General features: G+C 36.9%; 1 protein-coding gene across 1 annotated transcript in view; it reads left to right on the forward strand.

Annotated features, from left to right (window-relative positions):
* Positions 1-503: 503 nt before the first annotated feature.
* LOC113233080 (isocitrate dehydrogenase [NADP], mitochondrial-like) overlaps positions 504-15,579 on the forward strand; it is a 20,784-nt gene continuing 5,708 nt past the window's right edge. The window contains exons 1-6 of the mRNA XM_026468060.1: positions 504-626; positions 1,753-1,868; positions 6,453-6,597; positions 10,727-10,926; positions 12,190-12,324; positions 13,116-13,219. Of these exons, the coding sequence (XP_026323845.1) occupies positions 557-626; positions 1,753-1,868; positions 6,453-6,597; positions 10,727-10,926; positions 12,190-12,324; positions 13,116-13,219 (770 nt within the window). The 5' untranslated portion in view covers positions 504-556. The remainder of the gene's footprint in view (positions 627-1,752; positions 1,869-6,452; positions 6,598-10,726; positions 10,927-12,189; positions 12,325-13,115; positions 13,220-15,579) is intronic.

Below are 15,579 nucleotides of genomic sequence, written 5' to 3' on the forward strand. Positions count from 1 at the left end.
CGTGTCGTGTTTGGGGACTTCACGTGAGAGTAAACGAGACAACAATAATATTATGACTGGGTGTTAAGTGAATTGTTGAATAATCTCAAAATTATAGTAACAAAGTTGAATATTGATGACCTACGAAATATTAAAATGATCATTCAGTTATTTAAAAACTTGTAACCCGGATTATTGGGTCACAAGTGCTGTTCGAATTATTTTGACTCTATCGACACACGTCTAGGTTATGTAGTCAAGAGCACGTCAAGGTTGATACTTTGTACCGTTCTTAATGTAAGCGGTATAGAGCAGGATCTTATGTGTCAAGCTAGACGTGCTCTTGAACCTGTACGTCCTGTTTACCATTGTAATTTAGAAAACAGTTCTTACGTGTTTGATCGATATCGACATTCGACTACTATCGATACCCTTTATGTAAAAACGTTGCTGCACTCACTTCACTACAACTGTCAGTTTGCTAGCGTTTGCCGATCGAGCTGGTGTGTTGCGCGAGCTACTTGTTGGGTTTGTGATAAGCGAGACGCCACGTAAATTTAAAATTGATCAATAAAAAATGGCAGGAAAAAATGTTAGGCGCCTTCTCAAAGTAGTTACAGACAGCACAGCCCCTGTGACGAGAAATTGTAAGTGAAAACGTCCTAACTCTTAGTGTGATTATTTTTCGATGAGATTTTTCTCTTAAGATTTCGTTAAAATTAGTTATTAAATATGTTGACAATTTTAAAACTTAATTGCTTAGTAACAAGTTATTATGAGTAATATAGATTTCGTCCATCCAAATTTTCTGCAAATTTTTGCTTGGTAACAAGTACCGCGCAACCGAATCGAAGCCGGCAAGGCACATGTGCAATTGCGGTCCCCATAGTGACAATTGAGAAGGCCACGCTGCCCATTGGTGGAAAACCTGCCTTGCTTGGCGGTAGGAGTAACTAGCTTTTTGGCAATACGTTTAGTATATGTGGTTCAGTAACCCTGAACCAGTTTTTAGGACAATCAGTCTGTTAATATCTGATTAAATTTACTGGAGTTTTTGATGTATGGCCAGACTTGCTGTAACATTAGCTAGTTTATCTGATACTTTTTCTTATTTTTTCATTACAAGCTTTTCTATTTTAATGTTTATAATTAAATTATAAATGTTTATTGAGTTTATTCATTCATTGTTTTATAGTTGAGAAAGTACTTTAAAAAGTAGAATAAGTAGTAAAATAAATACTTATAATTGAGGACCATCAGACCAAAAATCGCTGTCACATTCTGATTTTATTTAAAATGCCAAATGGTAGTTTTTGTATATTTCTGTGAATAATTTATCCACCATAAACAGCAAGTGGTGGTAAGTGACACACCTGTCCAAAACAGTTTCAGTGCCAGTCAGAGCTTTAGATTGCAAACATCAATGGTGCACTAACTACACTGCGCAAGTCACCGTGAGACATGAGTTGACATGTCCCTTGTGCCTGTAATTTTACCAGCAATCTTATCCTTCAAAACCGGAAGACAGTAATGCTCACATTACTACTTGGGGGCAGAAATAGGTGAGGTGGCAGTATTTTTCCTGGATGAACTCTTTCACAAGGAACACTACTGCTACTTGTTGTTAAATGCACAAATCTGAACACTATGCAACAAATCCATTCACAGAGACTAGACAAAATTAAAATCGAAATTTATCAGATGTATTGATCGGTATTTGTTCTGAAGTTCTTCAATTGTGGCATGAGGTATAAAATTAATAATTCAATGCAGATGGGACAGCTAAGCGAGTTATCGCTACCAAGCCTGTTGTGGAAATGGATGGAGATGAGATGACCCGCATTATCTGGGCCATGATCAAAGAAAAGCTCATCTTCCCCTATGTCAAGGTAAACAACCCTCTTTATAACTTTTTCTTTATTATTTGCAGAAATCCATGTTAATAAAAATGGAAGTAAATTCCTTGACCAATCTTTCGCAGATCTTTCCCAGTGGAGGTTAGATTGTGTAAAATAACTACATTTGTTTAGAATATTTTTTCATGCATTTAATTTTTCTACTTTCCCTCTGTATAAAGTTCATAACATAAATGGAATTACAATCCCAATCAACACCCATACCACTATTAAAAATACCCTCACTTTTTTGCCTTTCTATGCTGTATCATCAAGTGGTGTTAATTGTTCAACGCTCAGCAAAAGCTATTTGGATTTGCGATTTAGTTAAGTAATTTACTTCTGTTTTTGTTAATATTCCTTTAAGAGGGATGACTTATCGATTATAGATTCTGTTATACAGATTTGTTTAATCCTCTGTAAGTACAATAATATGGTGCAAAGGAAGATGTTAAAATGCAAATAGGTATATAGACAAAGATGTTAAGGTCCTTAGTTTTCATTAAATTATTATCTTCAGGTATATTTACATTATAGGTGTGACAGATAAACTTCATTAAATGTATCATGTGAATGCAAAATTTTAACACCACTTTATAAACTGAACGAATCTTCAGAATATACATTTTTTACCATTTTATATATTATACACAAATAAAATAAGCAAGTAAGTAATGGAAAGGAAAATTGTTACAACTTATTGTTTAACAATTACTTTTAAGCATGTTTCTTTACTGCATAATGCAATTAATAATATCCTGCAATTGTATACAAATTTTGCATATACATTCTGTAAAATAGGACTGTATTGAGCATAATTCAACTGTAATTTATTAAATATTTATATTAAAGAAAACTTCTTGATCTTTTTCATTAACAATTTTATTTAGGTGTACCTAAGGGCCTACGCACATGGCGTATTTTATACGCTCCGACGACGCGCGTTTACGGCGCCGTAAACACGCGCAAACATCGCGCTGCAAGCAATAAGCTTACACTTAAGTATTCACTCTATATACTACTATACACTCCACTGGAGTTTACACTCAGAATTTCATGTAGTTGCTTAATTTCAAAAACTAACTGAAATTAACAAACAAAACTAAAATTTAGAACGATCTCTTATCAAAATGCGCGATCTGAGTCGCGTATACGTGCAGGTGACGCGCGTATACGGCGCTTATAAAATACGCCGTGTCCATAGACTCTAAAGGCTTTGTTTGGTATACACTAGATATTTTTTAGAACATTTAAAAATATATACAGGTGTTCTACTACGCAGTACATTATTTAAAAGTGGAGCTTATTTGAAATAGCTACACTTTTGATCTAATTTAATAATCTAACAAAACCAAATATTATATTAACCATCCATATATTTAACATTCATTGAATGAATTTCAAAAACCTTGGCTATTTTATACTATTTAACATAAAAGGTAATGGTGATTTGAAGATACAACGTCAAACTCTCTCTATAGTCCTTAATTTATGATGATTATAACAAGAAGATTTAGGAAATATTTCTTGGACATTCAAATATTTCTGTTCAAGACCCGCTGTCAGGAAAGGTATTGAATACATTCATTGATAACTTAAATGCGCAAAATTATCAGTACTGCAGAACCAGGTTATCATTATTTAATCTTGTTTTATGTTGTTTGTTTATCATTACTATAGGCCAATGTTGATGACGGTACGTGCGTAATTCGAGCTCATGTTGTATAGCAACATAAATCAGAATTTTATTTATTGTCGCTGATTAGATAAGAACATAATATCATCTAAAATGTAGCAAAATATTTTCTTAGAAAATTTTGTAAATATGATTTGGGGAAAATTATGTACCTAATTACTATATTCTTCAAATATTCTAAGGGAATCACCACCCTTATCGACACGGATTCGCATTAAGCCGGTCAGAAAAGTCTTTATGTCCATTGTTTATGTAATTATTACACATAATAGATTTCGTTGTGCGTTTGCGATCCGAACGGAAGCGAAACTCGTAACGTCTTTTTCGCTCTTATTGCTGTTACTTTGTTACTGTTTTTCTGACTGGCTATTAAGCCTGTTCCGTGTGAAGGAATGTGGTGAGTCCCTAATTCTAATAAATTTAATGGTGTAGGTAACTTTTTAATAGTCTTATTAGTATTTATAACAGCAGCTTCCTAATAAGTATCATTGTTTAATTTCATATTTATACGATATATTATCTAAACAAGTTGTGCTCGTGAAACAAATGCGATAACACATAATTGGTGTCAACGTAACATACTTTACATTAACTAACGTTATGGTCTATTAAAATCCAGATTGTCTTTCCCACACACATATTGTTGATAACGCATACATACTACGAGTCTATTTACACAGTCGTAATAGTTGTAAATATAATCTCACAAATATGCATGTGAAAAAAAAGGGCCAAGTGCAGGACAACGAACAAGTGGGTCCGTCGGCTTCGTTAATAACAGATATTAACTTTGTACAGAAGTAGATAACGATAGTGATAATATAAATTTTAAAACTTTCGTGGTTACTGTTTTTGATGATATTGTAAAAAAATAGTACAGTAGTTACATTTTTCTTATTAACAATATGGCTTATTATTTTCCAAATATGTCGGAACGGGTGTTAGTTTTAAGAACAGACATATCTATTTACCTACTTTAGCTGTCGACGTCTAACCTCTTCTCGATTTCTTGCGGCGGTACCATTGTCGCTAAGTTTTTTTCTGACAAATCACACTCACTGTATCTACACGTGAAGTTAAACTCGAACCATTTCTGTTTTTATTATTGTTATTATAAGCTAAGCATCGGATTCCTCGCACTGGGTAGCTTCGACTCGTCTTAATGATTAAACGTTGGCACTTTGCGATCTCGATGGCTTCTCATACCAAACGTGACACGTAGTATCTGTCGTCATTACTTGGGGCCTTTGTAGTATGATCCAGTGTTGTGTCATTTCACGATTGGTGTTGTGCTATGGCTGACTGCATATTGCTCTATACAGTCGACGGTTTCCCGTTTAGTTGGTGTGGGAACAGATTATACGAGCTTTGTAAGTGCTCTTTGCTTTGTAGAGCACGGAGTTTGAAGAGGAATGTGATCTATTTTCACATGCATATTTTTGGTGGAATATCAATACCTTTTGTAAAAGTCTATTGCAGAAATAAATATAGTATAGTACCTATTTGTTTACTGTTTTCTGATTGTTTTCTTTATATATATCTAATGAAGGATTTTCATGCCGAATATTAATTTTTTAAGTCACATGTAGGTATATCACGACGGAACGCGACTTGCGCGAGAGCGACATGAAGTGCGAGATAACAGTTTGTCGCGCTTTATGCCACTCTGGAAGCCCATCTGGAAGTGTACGCAAGTTTTGATCACTATCTTTTTGATCAGTAGTAAAAGTAACGATATTCAAATTCAATGTATCGAGAGCTACTTAAACCTTTAAAAGTTTTGCATTCTGGGCAATTAAGGAGGCCTTATTAGGAAAAGAAAAATGCAAGTGTGTATTAGAGTTATAAGAGAGTTGAAAACCGCTCGAAGTCAGTTCGTTGCCTTTTGTTTTTTGAATATTGATTTCTTGATTGACACACTACCATATGTTTATGTTATACTAAAGTCACCTTGTATCTGACTTTACTTAGCTATAGCTAGTATGGATACAATAAGGAGTTCGTCCAGGGAAGACTTGCCAAGTAGTAACGTGAGCATTACTGCTTTCCGGGTCTGAAAGGTAAGGGTGCTGACAAAAATACAGGCGCATGAGAATTACCAGCTTAAATCTCAGCGTGAAGGGCACAGTGGCAGTGGCCCTTAGATCGTTGATTCGATTTAAAGCTCTAAGTGGCACTGCAACTGCAATGAACAGGCGCACGATCCAGAATTGTTTAGCGTTCATGTTTTAACCCAACATTTAAAGTTCTATCGTGCTGTATCGTATTCAATACACCTTATTGCTAAGGACTTATAAGTGCGAGTGATGTGATAATATGCGCCCTACAGGGTCAATGGTAAAACGATGAATGAGAAAACTGAGCGCTATTCTGTTTTATATTATGCTCGCATAACATGTCTCTCGCTGCTAATAAGGAAGCATAACTAAGGCGAAATTACTTTTTGTACGGCGCTAGTGCGCTAATTAACTGCCGGTAGACCTTAAATTGGTCGCGAGCAAGCAGGAATTAAAATAAAGCAACTGTATATAACTGTAATAAAACAGGCTATAGCAAATCGAGTGCGCTGGCGCTCATTTAATAGGCACTATTGTTTAGTCGCGTTGATTGAATCTTAAATAACCGATTGTCACGTGCGACAGTTTCTTGAACGAGCATGATGATGATTAAAAATTCAAGTCCCGAATCCTTGCTATTGTGTGCAAAAACTTCAGAACTGGTGAATGTGAAAATCTTTTTGCAGGGAGATTTGGCATACATTAAGAACTCTAACACATTTTCGAAGATGTGTGTTATGCAGTACTTGGCCCTGTTTGTTGCAGTGGAGTATTGTTATAAATCATTATTTATGATATAAATAATTATGTTATTTTTCATTGAAGCTCGATTGTCTATACTACGATTTGGGTCTCCCGCATCGTGACGCCACGAATGACCAAGTGACGATCGACGCCGCTCACGCCATCCTTAAGCACAATGTCGGCATCAAGTGTGCTACCATCACGCCTGATGAGCAGAGAGTTGAAGGTAAGGCGTGAATATTTTATGGGACCTTGAATAACCAAACAGCTGGAAGGAGAAATGGCTGCCAGTGGATGAGGCTGTAGCTGATTGGGGTCATTAGTTAAATTTGTATACTCTTACAATAATATAATATAATTCTATAATACAGCAAAAAAGTTACTTAAAAACTAAAAACAAAGATCTGCATCAAGCACATAGAAAGATTCGTAAGGTCCACTGGTTCGTTCCGTGGTTTAGTTGGCATAGCGTCTGCCACGGTTTGCTAGGAGACGTCGGATCGAATCCGGCCGGATCGAACAAGTTTTTTCTAAGCTTTCGATCTTTGTATTAATAATTATAATAAATTGCTTTTTTTATATCGCATATTTAATAATTATAATAAATTTTTAATTGGCGACCTCAGTGGGATTTTTCGGTTCGCTTTTCGGTATTCTCAAGTTGTAGTTGAAACAATTTTTTATAGGATCTAAATCGACTACCTATATTTGTTTTTTCAAACAAACTACCTAGTTAGTCGTGACATTGGAACATGTAAACACCCCGTAACGTTGTTTCTTTGAAAAAACAAATATACACGGCGCTACGGCTAAGTCGGTAAGGACCAAAAGCAAAGATCTAACAACGAGCTCATAAAAAATGTGAGGTCTGCTGGTTCGTTCCGTGGCTTACTTGGCATAGCATAGTTTAAAGTTTACTATCCTCTCGGGCCTTCCTCTGGGGTGATGGATGCTGAGTTCTGTTCTCGGGGTGATGAGCCTCTGTTACATGTGTCTGCGGATCAGGTACGTGACACAATTAAGGGTATGACGAGAGGCAAGTCTCCCGGGCATGATGGCCTCAGCATCGAGCATCTCAAATACGCGGGGAACCATTTGCCAGGTCTCCTGCCCACGTTCTTCTCAATGTGTCTTAGGGTCGTATTCCAGAACTCTACTCAATGCTCAAGTCAGGATTTGAGCAGACTTGAGTATGATTTCAAGCACTGGAAATACGACCCTAATGGCAAGGACTTGAGTATGATTTCTAGTGCTTTAAATCATACTCAAATCCTGACTTGAGCATTGAGTACAGTTCTGGAATACGACTCTAAATCATGCATATCTACCTGATAACCTTATGAAGACGATTATAGTTCCGATTATGAAGAACAGGACAGGAGACATATCGGCCAAGGTGCTGGACAGTATGCTTGATTCTATTCTAAAAAAATATTTAAAAGTACATGACGCACAGTTCGGGTTTAGACCTGGACTATCAACGGAAAGCGCGATCTTAGCACTCAAACATACTGTCCAGTACTACACCAATCGCAGAACGCCGGTGTACGCCTGTTTCCTCGACCTCTCCATGATATACTCTGGGGAAAGTTGGGGGACAGGGGTGTACCGCCTGACTTGTTAAAAAAGTTTTCGTTTTTGGTACAGTCACCACAGTAATGCTATAAAGTGGGGTAGTGCCCTCTCTCACGCATATGGTTTGGAGTGCGGGGTTAGGCAGGGGGGGATAAGCTCCCCCTCGCTCTTCAACCTATATGTAAATGATCTCATTGCTGGGCTCAGCGGCATGCGTGTCGGTTCCCGCGTGGATGGTGTTTGTGTTAACAAAATCAACTACGCGGATGACATGCTGCTGGGCCTGACATCGAGGTCGGTCGAAGAGATGCTGAAGGTCTGTGCTGACTACGCTGCTTCTCATGGTCTCCACTATAACATTAAAAAGTGTGAATACATTGCTTTTAACGCCGCCGGTAATAATCTTAAAGAATATTCCCAGAAGTAACCCTTAACGGCATGAACATTAAAAGAGTAGCTTCTTTCAAATATCTAGGTCATTACATTACCGACGACCTTAAGGACAATGCCGACATTGAAAGAGAGCGTAAGGCTCTAGCGGTAAGAGGTAATATGTTGATCCGTAGGTTTTTTCGGTGTACAGAAAAAGTAAAAATAACGCTTTTTAAAGCTTACTGTCAAAGTTTCTACACAGGGAGCCTATGGGTTGACTACACCAAACAGCCGCTGGAGACCCTACGTGTACAGTACAATAATATTTTTAGGATTATGTTGGGACTGCCTCATTTCTGCAGCGCATCGGGGATGTTTGCAGAGTATGAGACGGATGGTTTTGCTGCCATCCTCCGGAAAAAGACAGCATCCCTGATGCGCAGAGTGCGGGACACTCCCAACAGCATCCTACAAACTGTGGTTGGTAGGATTACCTTTCCTATGTGGCAACGCTTCATGAGAAAAGTGATTTGAAAATTAATGTAAAAAAAAAGAGTACTAACACTAATTTATAAGTACATTTCTTGTTATTATTACTAACAAATTATGGAACTCGTCGGAAATAAAAGAATTTTTTTTTAATTTTCATTTTAATAGCGTCTGCCACGATTTGCTAGGAGACGTTGGATCCGGCCGGATCGAAGGAATTATTTCTAAGTGTTCGATCTTTGTATTAATAAATATACAGGATTTAAATCCGAATAAAAAATAGTTTCATTTTCAATGTGTATAAGAATCGCGAAAACATAAGAATTTAGCAAAAATTTATGCTGGTTCTGGTTTGGGTGTTCTGGTAGGTATATAGTGCCGCGGAGTGAACTCCGTTGCCTTGGCGCTCTTAATACAGAGAGATCTTTACTTTGAGACCAGGTGATTTGTATGGTTGTTTTACACATTAGATTCTAAAGACAAAAACATACAAACAGAAGTTAAAGATTTGCCTTAGAAAACATCGATCATTTCACGTCTTGTGGTTTTAGGTGTTCGTGATAACACTCGACAAAAAGACAATATAATAATATATTATTTTTAACACTTTTGTATAAAATTTAATTCTAAAAATAAAAAAAGATAAATACATTGACGTGCATAGATTGGACTCGAACTACTCATGTGACCCTGACTTATCTGCCGAAATGTTAGTACAAAACGAGAGCTTTTTTTTATAAACATTGGGTACTCATAATTTCTAGTACAAAATTAATGCTCTTGTGAATTTATAGACGTTAATTTGAAACTTTTAGTATCAATACTAGGGCTTTCAACCTCACTCCATGTCTTTAACTGCCTCCATGGCCGTACTGTTACCATGCTGCTCTGTTCGATTCCCGGTCCGAGAAAAATATTTGTAGATTAATTACTTAATAGTTACTACGTAAGTATGGCCCACATTTCTTTCTCTCGTGACATTGGGTGTTATTTGTGGTTGTCTGTGTGTGTGTGTTTATGGCACCCGCGATACAAGGTTTCCCTGGTGCGTGGCTATGAGTGTGTGCGTTAAAAAAAACTCCGCATCACGCGAAAAAATCGAGTCTGCGTGCAGACTCGAAAATTCCAGGAAAAACGAGACTTTGGAGACGATCTTAAATGTAGGTTTTCATATTTACAGGCTAGATATTGAGGCAGGCGAAGTATGATGAAGTTCTTTAGTAACTCAAATAAAATAAAAGCAGCAACTACTTATGACTTTAAAAAAATGTATATAGTGGACTAATGCGTTTCAGAAAGGACGTGATTTTATTATCACCGTTCTTCAATTACCATAAATTATACTAAAGTCTATGTCCATGTAACACGAAAAAAAGCTGTTGATTTAGCAGATTTTTATTACTGTTTAATTAAGTGACTAGAGTTAATTAAGTGAGTGAAAATGTTGGAAATGCTCACAACTGTAAATGAAAGGAAGCCGCAGTATTTTGGCCACGTAATGAAGGGAATAGATACCGAAATCTTCAATTAAAAATGCAGGAGAAAATCCAAGGAAAGCGTAGTCGCGGCAGAACAAAAATCTCATGGTTGAAGAATATGAGAGACTGGTTCAATCTTAGCACATATTCCCGCATTCGTGCGGCAGCTTCAAAAATGAGGTTAGCCATGATGGTAGCTAACCTTCATATTGAAGCGGCACACGAAGAAGAGGAATTAAGTGACTTAAGCGTTAAAAGTGTCGTAATTCTCAAAATGTCAAATAATCGTTGACAAGTTTTCGAAACCGTGGTTCCCGCGATAAAAACCCTAATCATTACATGTACAGCCCTACAACCACATTTTATACCTTAGGAGAAGAAACACTATACGCAATCCAGATTTCCATATATTACCTTAATACCTTTACTCATTATTCCTAGAATTCAAACTGAAGAAAATGTGGCTAAGTCCCAACGGTACGATTCGCAACATACTGGGTGGCACCGTGTTCCGAGAGCCGATACTTTGCAAGAGCATTCCTCGACTGGTACCCGGCTGGACTAAGCCGATCGTAATTGGTCGTCATGCCCACGGAGACCAGTATAAAGCTCAGGACTTCGTAGTTCCTAAACCTGGACGGGTAATAATTTAATTTGTTTAATTTTTAGACACTTTCGTATTGAAAAGTCATTTTATAATGTGTTTGTATACATAAAAAATAGCATTTTGAGAGAAGGTTGCTATGAGTTTTTTTTTGTCGGTTGAATTGTTTTTTATGACCCTCAATCATAACATAAAAACTGCATAAAATACGTTAGATTATAAAATAATTGTTTTAATTGAAAGTTTAAATACATTTAATTTTTTCTCTACAATATTACTTTAAATCCTTAGTTCCCAGAGTGGTCCAGGTGGACTCCCAGGGTACCACGGGAGACTCGACGGGGGTCTACGTTGGCGTGACACAAAAATGGGGGCTCACAATTCCTAAGCGGGGGTCCACGAAAATTTATCTACGTTTGATAGTTAAGAACTAAAATGTTGGCTTGACTTCACCTATCAATGCAGGCAGATAATATTATAGGAAGCTCAGCGGCTGTTACTTGTAAAAACTTGCATACTCCATATTCAGTACAGCTTGTCTTTACTTTTTTGACATCCACTCACAGCACAATCAATTAAATTCTCACTCTTTTTCGAAAACTTAATTTGTGGTTGGAACTCAGCCATTGGCGTTGCAAATTTCCATAATTAGATGTAATCTTCACATTTTTTGTCGAGTTTTGGGAATATGGTAGAAATGTAGCTGCAGGGGGTCCACCGGAACAAGCTAAATTTTGAAAGTGGTCTATGAGAAAACTCTGGGAACCTCTGCTTTAAATGTTACTAAATGATATTAGGTCATAATGTGATTTTTTAATTGTGATTGGCAATCTTTTATATCTGTATCATATTTCATGGGGTTACACCACTTTTGTGCTGACAGCCTCAATTGTACTTTTCAAAAATAAGTTATTTGTATTAAAAATGAATAAATTAGTTTTGCATGGATAACAGCCGACAGATTCTAGTTGTAACGAAATTACAAAACACTACTAGAACTTAGTGTTTTGGTTAGACACGGTGGCCCATAAACAGCTTACACAAGTTCCATAATATGGAGTCACTAATAAGTGCTACATGTACAGATGACAGCACATCAAGCTACACATTAACGGATCTTGTTTCGTTGCACTGGATGCGATACTAAGCTACAAAAGTGTATGTAAAAAGCTTGATGTGCTGTTGACTGTACTTAATTTTTTTCTGACCGGCTTAATGCGTCGATAAGTGTGGTGAGTCCTTTATTCAATGCTCTACGCATTAAAGGTCTAACCGATTACATATAATAACCATTTTGTAGATGGAGTTAGTGTTCACTGCACAAGACGGAACTGTCGAGAAGCACACGTTGTACGACTTCAAGAGCAGTGGCGTTGTAATGGGCATGTACAACACTGATGAGTCTATTAGGGCATTCGCACATTCCAGTTTTCAGGTAAGTCGAGTATGACTAAACTTACTAAGAGTCGTATTCCAGAACTGTACTCAATGCTCAAGTCAGGATTTGAGCAGACTTGAGTATGATTTCAAGCACTGGAAATACGACCCTAATGGCAAGGAGTTGAGTATGATTTTCAGTGCTCTGCAAGTCCTGACTTGATTATTGAGTAGAGTTCTAGAATACGACCCTTAGAAGCTCCAATTTATACGCATGTTTGAAATGTCAAGATGTAAAAGCATCCATTGTTGTAACATTTTACGGAAGTTTTCATTGTAATGATATAATTATAATTTTCTCACTCTTCAATTAAATTAAATTGAAAGTTTATCTTAGCAGTTAAGAAATAATGTAAATATTCGGTTAACGTTTCGCGTAACCTATATTTGAAAGATCGTTTTTTTTTCTTGAATAATTTTACATCTTTGTACAGGGTGAAGAGCAAGGGAAGCTCGGCACTTAGATTTCAATTTAACTCTACGCCATTTGCGATAAAAACAATCCAAAGCCCAAAGTGTTAATCCTGTTGAGGTCTTGGCTGTGCATGATATCAAAACATGATTACCGTACTTAGTTAATCAATTAAAAGTCTATTTCAACTGATTGTTTCAATGTCATGGGATTTATCAACTTATGACATATGTTAATAAGTAAAGTAAGTAATATATTAAAACCGAAAAAAATGAGCAACTTTAAATACACAACAATAGCCTTTAATTGCACTAAACGTCGACAAAAGTGTTCGCTAAATGGGGGCCTTATCTAAATATAATGTATTGTTAAAACAGGTGGCGTTACAAAAGAAATGGCCCCTTTATCTGTCCACAAAGAATACAATTTTGAAACGCTACGACGGACGATTCAAGGACATTTTCGAAGAAATTTATGAAAGGTAAAGTACCTTCGTTGTTGCTAACGCATTCATCCGTTTTTTTTAACAAGCACCTTTTTAATATTCTACATGCAAAGGATCAATATACGTAGTTCCGGTTGTATTATTATTAACGACACGTAGAGAAATAAACAATTGCATCAAGTAAGCAAGCTGTAATGTCAGCATTACTGTGTTCCAGTTTTAAAGGGTAAGAGTGCTGGTGAAATTACAGGCACATGGGACTTGTCAAGTTACGTCTCAGGGTGACGGGCGCAGTGGCAGTGCCCCTCAAATATTTACGTTTCAAAGCTCTGACTGGCACTGCAACTATTATGGACAGGCGTGTAGCTTACCATCACGCGCACGACTTGTTCATTCATTCATTCATTTATTGTATTTTTACACTTATATTAATTTAAATTATATTGATCTGGTATCAAAACCAGGTCAATGTTGTCAGATGGGCTCCGATCATATTCGGAGCCTTATCGGTTACAGTGTGGGGTAAGGCAGGGGGGGGGGGGGTTGACTTCACCTATGCTGTTCAACTTGTATTTAAACGCGCTGATAGAGGAGTTTAGCAGCACACGTGTCGGCTGTCATATTGACGGAATATGTGTCAACAATATTAGCTACGCAGACGACATGGTGCTGCTGAGTGCCTCCATATGTGGACTGGAGAAGTTGATCAACTCTTGTGAAAGGTATGCTCTTGGCCACCAGTTCCGGATGTTCCAGTTGTTAAATTAAATGGGACGACTCTTGAGGTAGTCAATAAATTCAAATATCTGGGGCATATGGTGACGTCTGATCTTGGGGACGATGATGATATTGAACGAGAACGCAGAGCGCTGTCCGTAAGAGCCAATATGATTGCCCGCAGGTTCGCTTATTGTTCAGTTCAAGTGAAGGTAACTCTATTTAGAGCCTTCTGTACAATTTTTTACACCAGCGCCCTATGGACAAACTACACACAAAGGCAGTACAATGCTCTGCGTGTACAATTTAACAACGCTTTTAGGGTACTGATGGGGCTGCCCCGGTACTGCAACGCTTCAGGTATGTTCGCAGACGCGCGGGTGGATTGTTTCCACGCCACGATGCGCAAGCGATGCACTTCCTTGGTGCGTAGGATGCGGGCCACCGCCAACAGTATCTTGAGCATGATAGTTGGCAGACTTGATTGCGTGTACATAAATAAAAAAAAAATTGTACATGTACATGTGACAAGTTGTAAGGGCACAGCAAAGTGATGAGGTCACTCATTATAAAAGCAATAAAATTGTGATCATGGTAAAATTGTGAATATATTAATATGTGATTATATAAGTATACATGCATAAGATAAATTGAGAACAAACAAATTAATTACATAATAAATTATATTTTGTCATTTTAGATGTTTGGAGAAAATTTTAAATTCTTGAATTTCTTTTATATAAATCGGTATGTGATTGTAAATTTTTGTTACCATATAGATTTTAAGGCTTTCGTGGTTATTCACTAAAGGATTATCACTAATTTCTGGTTTCTTACCACGGTATGACTTCTTTTTATTAAGTAAGAACCTGAAATTAGTGATAATCATTTTGTTACCATAATTTGTGGTCCAGAACTAACTAATTTCAATTTAGGAAATAGTACGTGTACTTGATGTAGGTTTCTGTTGTTACCTTTAATTTCAATTTTCGGAGTAAATAAAGTGGGATGGTTCCTAATAAATTTGCACGACTCAAGTATAAGTACCTGTTAAAGTTAATATTAATATAATCTTTGAAAGTGAGGTCTACAAGATTCTCTCTGTTCTATATTTGTCAATATCTTAACACACTTTTTCTGTAGTACAAATACATCATTTACGTTAGTAGAGTTTCCCCATATAATGACGCCATAAGACAACCTCGAATGAGAGTACGCATAGTATGCGTAAGAGCAGATTTAAAATCAGATACACGCTTTTCATGACGTAGGGCGTATATGAATGATGACCACTTGTTGGTCAGATTACGTATAAACGGTTTCCAGTTCATGTTTGAGTCGAGATCGAGTCCCAGTAGAGTAGCAGTGTCAGCAGTAGTTAATGTCTGATTATTATAACTATAGTTCAAAGGTAGGGGAGCTTATTAAGTTATGAATTTCTAGCCAGTTTAGAATTTTGTCCAAGGTAAAGTCCAATTTATTGTTTAAGTCATTAGTATTAGAACACGGTACTATAATTGAAATATCATCCGCAAAAAGAGTGCATTGGTCATCAAGTTGGTGGGGGAGGTCATTAACGTAAATTAGTAATAAGATACACCCTAATACGCTACCTTGTGGGATAGAGCCCTTCATGAATACTTCTTCAGACCTGACACTTTCCATCTTTCCTGTATTAA

This window comes from Hyposmocoma kahamanoa, unplaced genomic scaffold, assembly GCF_003589595.1.
Source record: "Hyposmocoma kahamanoa isolate Upper Pololo Valley unplaced genomic scaffold, ASM358959v1 78, whole genome shotgun sequence".
NCBI lineage: Eukaryota > Metazoa > Arthropoda > Insecta > Lepidoptera > Cosmopterigidae > Hyposmocoma > Hyposmocoma kahamanoa.